Here is a 6721-nt window from a genome sequence, read left to right as displayed (position 1 = left end):
AGATCACTACAGTTCATCCTGCTCCTTCAGCATGGACTCAAAAGAAGTGATGGACATGGAACTAGGTGATGAGTTAAATGCCAGCACCAGTCCTCGATTCAACTCCGGATGCCAAGATACATTTGAATGGTACGTCTATCTGATCATATCACGTGTAAACAGCAGACGTAAGGTGACCTTAGACATGTCAGCTCCATGAAACATACTCCTCACCAACACTGCAAAATTATCTGGTAATACGCATATTCAGTACAAGATATGTGCACAGCTGTTTATGTCAGAACATCAATCACATGGGCTCGGCTAACGAGTCTTTCTACATTGAAGCTTCTAATATTACCGCACTACTTTACTATGATGTTCCACCTATCGAGATAAGTGACACTTTAAAGTCCACCTTCACTGAAAATCTCCTGCAGGCCCTTGAAGAAGAGTATGAGGCCCTCGACAGTAATATGCGCCGCATTCACCATCTCGCCGATGGACAACTTTCTTCCAACGTCTTCCTGCGTGCTTTGATTCACAACTAAGCACAATGAACACCAGCAGTGCTGCATCACAAGTATTACTCACATTGAAGACAACTGTTGGAACAAGTAGGCGACACGGCAAGAAAATGGGGTTCCAGCCAACAACCCTCTCAAGACGTAGACCTGCTTGCACAGGGGCCGTGCACGCGTCCCTGCTGACCGGCCAGTGATAGCTAGGCAAGAAAAGTCAAACGGGGCGTTCACTTATCCAAAGCATCCGGGATAACGTGTCTGGGGCCAAATTCCACTAAAATGTCGGCACCCCTTTCAGAAACTTCGTGCCCAACGCGCTAGCGCTAAAGCTCACGACGGACGCATAGATTCGGCCGAAAAATGGTGCGATGGAGACTCAGAGAAAACGCCCCGAAGCATAACTGACCGATTTGATGAAATATTCCTAATTGCGTCAGACGTTTCAGTGTCAATAAGGACGGATAAAGCAGCGAGAAACCGAACGAATTTGTTAACAATGAACTCTCATAGCGCACCAGAGAGCGGGGCGCGACCCTATGGCCCACCCCCTGCTTCCAGAGTAGAACAGACGAGTACGTAGAGGATTGGATCCGCCCGTACTAACGATATGCAAAAGCATTCGGTTGCTCGTAGACGCAGAAGGCGGATAAATGCGTTCGCGGGACAGGCCCAGCGGTGGTATAAAGCCATCCTACGGGAGGAGTCAGATAGCGACAACTAGGAATTGGCAGACATAACAGGGGGCTCTTCGGCTGGCTTTTGCGGGGAACACGTTCAATATTGGCTGGCTGGAGGAAAGGCGAAAACTCCCAGAGTAAACACCCAGGCGATACGTATCCAGCGAATTGCAGCTCTGTTCCCTGGCCATCACACCAGCGACGGAAGCAGAAAAGGTAACATGGCCATTTCCAACCCCCTCAAAAAACAGCGGAGATTGTGGGATTCGGGCTTGCTGCGGCTGCCCTTTGCGCGGCCGCCGCCCGCTTCCCAGTTGTTCTCCTCGTTCCCTTTCTCCCGCCTGAGGCGGCGGAGAGGGGCTCGGACGACTTGTCACTGTCGTTCGGGCCACAGCTCCGCCCTGGCGTCCCAGTGGCTGTTCTCATTGGCGCCTTTTGGCGGGAACACGGCACCGCTTCGAGGGCCGCGCTCGCGCGACCCTCCGAGCGGGGCCCAGGGAAAGACTCCTCCGAGACATCGTAAGGTGCGTACGCTACTGTTCTTGTCTGCCGGCCTTTGTCCGCGCAGACCAGTGTGTACTCGAGTTCGTCTGCTCCGGGTCGTACCTGAGAGCGCAACTCGAGCCTGTCGATCGTGATCCAACGATCCGCGACAGGCGTACCTTGCGGTGGCTGCCTACTTTCTCTCAAAGGAACCCTCTGGTCACTGCGAGAGAGAGATCACAGCACGCCCTTGCGTGCTTGCGGCGCACTCCGTGTCACTTGTGCCTTTTGTATATTTTGTATGTGTGTGCGTGTGTGTGTGTGTGTATGTGCCGCTGGAGGATGGCGTTTCAATAAACGTCTCCTTCGTGAACTTGGGGGTGGGTGTCCTTGCAGCGAAGTGCTCTCCTCCCGGTGGAGGTTGAATGCGCGCTGCGGTGTTTCAGGGTGCGCGTGGTAACGGCTGATCGGGGTTTCGGCTCGCGCGACGCTCGAACCCGCGGTGGTTGGTGGCTTATGTCCACGTAGGAAACCACAACTGGCGCCCAACGTGAATTGTCCTGGCTCTTTGAGTTGGACTGCATATCGGCCGAGCCGGTCGCCTTGACGATCAAGCTCTTGCACCATGTCTGCCGCCCCCTGCGGGGCACACGGCAGCGAATCTGAAACGCGATATATGTCGGCTCCTTACGCAGTCGTAGCGTCTTTTGATCCGTTGGATGCTGTTCCTCTGAACAGCCAAACACAGTGGCTGGCCGCCGGCCCCATTGGGCTATACGGCAATGCCGCGAGTAACGTTGATCCCTCGGCTCCCATTGGAGCTTTCTCCGGACCACCCTGTGGTGGGACCGCTACACAGATACCTCCGCTGTATCAGTTTTCCGCCCATGGCGGAAGCAGTTCGCGCGATGCCGTCGCTACCGGCAGCTACGCGCAACAGCAGCCGTGCCCCGCTAGCAGTCAGTTTTGCTCGGTGAACGGTGAGGCGCCGGCCGGACTCCCTGCGGAGACCGCGCCGCTCATCGAACTGGAGGACCGTTTGCCTTCTTTGTTCATGCAACCCGCCCAAACCTCCTCTGAGGGAAGGACGCAGGCGCTGCTCACAAGCGCTGCCCAGATGATTCAGTCGCTAACAGGGGCGGTTGAGGCGCTTTCGGCCGCGCCGAAGTTGTCTCACCCCGCGGTCATGTTGCCCATGCCGACGTACCGCGGCTATGATGATCCTATCAGTGCCCGGGATTTCATTGATTCCCTCGCCCATTACCAGAGAGCTATGGGTTTCCCTGATGAGGTTGTGCTTGCACGCGTCATCCCCGCAGCGCTGACTGACACGGCAGCTAGGTGGTACCGGCTTTCCGGCCACCGAGCAGCGACTGTCGAGGAGTTCCGTGCAGCATTCATGCGCGAATTCCTGCCCGCTGACTATGAGCGTAGGATGCGGCGAGAGCTGGAGCTCCGCACACAGGCCCCGGACGAGTCGCTCCAGGAGTTTGTGCGGGCGATGGAAGACCTTTTCTCAATCGCTGAGCCAACAGCCTCAAACGAGGACCGCGTCGAAAGAGTGATCAGGCAGGCACATCCGACTTTTTCGGCATACCTGCGCGGCGGCCGATTCCGAGATCTAGAGGAGCTGGCCGCCGAGGCAAAGCGCATTCAAGGCGACATCCTCGCCGCGCGTGCCTATCGCCCGCCACCGCCGGCAAGCGAGGCCCTTGAGCCACGCTGCGCATGGAGAGGGGCCATGACCCTTCCTCACCGGCGTGAACCCGCACAAACTGCCTTTGCAGCCGTTGGCGGGCGAAACGACGCTTGGGAGCTGAGCGAAAGAGCTCTGGATCCTTACTCGTACGGAAGACGAGCAGCCTGCGCTGCACAGTTTTCTTACTCGCGTGCCGAAGGACGCCATGCGACCCAAAGCACAGCGGAGGGAGAAGCTCGCAAAAACCGGCCCTTGTTCGGTGGGGCAGCGAGCGGACCCAGGCAGGGAGACGCGCCTTTGTCACGCGGCCAAGCTCGCGGGGGTGTGCGTTGTTTCCATTGCCAAGAGAGGGGACACTTAGCAAGAGAATGCCCCGTAGCCAGGCCTTCTGCGAGGCAGGAAAACGGCGACGGGGGTCGGTTGTAAAGAGACGGCCGGCCCAAGCTTTGCTAATTCCCTCTGCGTACAGGGTAAGCTGCCTCGGTGGTGCGCCCGCGCCGTTTATTTCGGTCACCCTTGCTGGCCGCGAATTTCCGGCGTTACTGGATACAGGAGCCAGCGCCTCCTTTTTCAGTGAACAGGTGTTGTCCCACTTGCAAAAGCATTCTGTGCGCTTGCGGGATTGCCGTTCGACATTTAACCTCGCGAAAGGCGTGGCCCATTCGGCTGGCGCCGCGAGGCGAGCGAGACGCACGCGTTTCATTCATCTCCCTGGGCTTAGTGTGCCCATGATTCTCGGAAGGGACTTTCTCCAGAAAACCGGGATCATGGTGGACATTGCGAATGGCGGCTATTGCGAAGGACCGTTTTCCCAGCTGAAGCCGTTCATTAGCCCCCCGGCGTCGGTATCTGCCTGTGCAGTCGAGACGTTCGGAGAGTGCCACGCTCAGCGATCGGGGCCCTGCCCTTGTGTCGAGCGTTATGCCGTTCACACCCCCATGTGGGAGCGAGCGGCGCGGTACGACGACGCACCCCATCCACTGGCCGCCTCTGCGGTAACTTTGGATGAGAGACAGAAGGCTCGGTTGACAGCACTTTTGCGTCAGTACGAGGAGCTCTTCACCGATCAACCTGGCTGTACCACTTTAGTGAGCCACGCGATCAACACCGGAGAAGCGCTTCCGTTGAAGTGCAATCCCAGACCCGTCAGCCTTGCGAAGAGGCAGGTGATTGATGGGTTGTTGGATGAGATGCTATCGTCGGACATTATCCGTCGCTCTTCCAGCGCCTGGGCGTCTCCGGTGGTGTTGGTGCCCAAAAAGGATGGCAGCCATCGCTTGGGTGTGGATTATCGCCGTCTGAATGCGCTGACTCGCAAGGATGCCTATCCGCTCCCAACGATCAGCTCAATCGTAGGAAGCCTAGGCAGTGCGCGGTATTTTACCACGCTAGATGCCTCCAAAGGTTACCTACAGGTCCAGATGGATGACATTGACCGGCCTAAGACCGCGTTCACGTGCCACAGAGGGCTGTTTGAGTTCACTCGCATGCCCTTTGGCCTCTGCAATGGTCCTGCGACTTTTCAGAGGCTGATGGACCGCGTCCTAGGCGAAGCGAAATGGTCCCATGCCATGTGCTACCTGGACGACATCGTGATTTATTCACGAACCTTTGATGAGCACTTAAGCCACATTGCCGACGTGCTCGAGAGGGTACGGGCTGCCGGGATGACTTTGAATCCTGCAAAAGCCCAAATAGCGCGAACCCGAGTTCAGTTGCTTGGGTTTACGCTGGGCGAAGGCTCCATTGAGCCGGATCAGGAAAAACTTCGAGCCATACTCGAGTTTCCTGTGCCCAAGGACGTACGCGGCCTGCGCCGTTTTCTGGGAATGACAAATTTTTATAGGTCATTTATCCCGTCCTGTGCCCGCGTGCAGGCGCCCTTGACCAAGCTCTTGGGAAAGACTGCTGCGTGGCGATGGGGGCCTGAGCAAGAGCAATCCTTTGGCCGCCTGTCTAGTGCCATCGCAGAAACAGCGCAGCTCAGGCTACCCGACCTGACCAGACAGTTCGTAGTCCAGACTGACGCGAGCGATCTGGGATTAGGAGCCGTTCTCCTACAGGAATTCGATGGCGTGCTGCAACCTCTTGCCTTTGCAAGTCGTTCTTTGCTGCCCGCGGAAAGGAATTATTCCGTTACCGAGAAGGAATGCCTCGCCATCGTGTTTGCACTGCGCAAGTTTGACGTCTACCTTGATGGAACGCATTTCGTGGTGCAGACAGACCACAGCGCGCTCAGCTGGCTGATGCGGCTCCGGGAGCCTGCGGGACGGCTGGCGCGCCGGGCTCTCCTGATACAGCATTACGACTTCTCGGTGCAGTATCGCAAGGGGAGCACGAACGTGGTAGCTGACGCGCTATCCCGTGCCCCACTCGCCAGCGGTGCCTTTGCGCCGACGTTTAGTAATTGTATCCAGGTGTCATGCATAAAGCTGCTTCAGCATTTTTTTTTTACTTTTCATTCTGCAAAAGCATCCAGACGAAACAGGACTGGCTCTTTATGAACCTAAGAAAGCACCTTCTGAGACAGATTCAGAACATATTTCGTCCTTCCCTCATAGAACCTCCATATATAACAGCTCCCATGCTGTGCCCCAGAACCAAGTTAAAGCAATTCAAACCAGCGATATGCCCTGCATGTCTGGCACGCTGCTCGCACATGGTGGCTGGAAAGCTCATGGAGGAGGAGATGCGGATGATAGAAATGGCGGATTCAAATCTTGTGCGTTCCTCAAGTCAGTTTGTTACACGCCCAAAACTTATGTTTTAGTTAAAATCGCGAAAATTAGACACGAAACACATGCGCGGGCGCAATCTATGTTATTTTTGCTGTTTATGCGACCTATATTAGCGCGCTAACCTGTGATGTATTGCGTATATTTTTTCTTAGTAGACGAATTATGCTTTCTTGCACTCAGATGACAAAACGATGCCAGCTGATGATAATCAACCATGTCAACGCACTAGGCGGGATCACAGCATTCTGCAGCAAGACGGCAAAAAAGTAAAACAATCAGGCGTGGAAAATTTAGAATTACGTATTTATGACGAAACTTGCGATGAAGGTGGCGCCTTATGTATTGAGGGAAAAAACGCTTGCAGATTCCTCTGCTAAACCAGGTCGCGCCAATATTTCTGGCGATTACCTGCTTCATTTGGAGATGTAGAAAGGATGTTTTCCACGGCATGGGGCTCTTCAGAAGGCTAAAAGAGCAAGAATGAAAATCGACTGCGTTGCAGACATCCTCCTGCTCAAAGATCACGAAGCCAGAAAACTGAAATAAACTCGAAAAGCACTGGTAGAGATCGAGGTTGACTCACGGTGACGGCGAATGCGAAAGTGGAATAAAACTGTCCGC

At 55.3% G+C, this 6721-nt stretch overlaps 1 protein-coding gene across 1 annotated transcript; it reads left to right on the top strand.

The window, feature by feature from the left end:
* Positions 1-2069: 2069 nt before the first annotated feature.
* Positions 2070-3788, top strand: LOC146195051 (uncharacterized). Its single transcript, XM_084596705.1, has one exon. It carries the CDS (start codon positions 2289-2291, stop codon positions 3786-3788), a length of 1500 nt encoding a protein of 499 aa, XP_084452831.1. The 5' UTR covers positions 2070-2288.
* The last annotated feature ends 2933 nt before the right edge of the window (positions 3789-6721 follow it).

The sequence above is a fragment of the Amblyomma maculatum genome, chromosome 3 (assembly GCF_055883805.1).
Source record: "Amblyomma maculatum isolate TAMU_Amacu chromosome 3, ASM5588380v1, whole genome shotgun sequence".
Classification (NCBI taxonomy): Eukaryota; Metazoa; Arthropoda; class Arachnida; order Ixodida; family Ixodidae; genus Amblyomma; species Amblyomma maculatum.
Note: the sequence above shows the minus strand (reverse complement) of the source record. Positions and strands in the feature narration are given on the sequence as shown.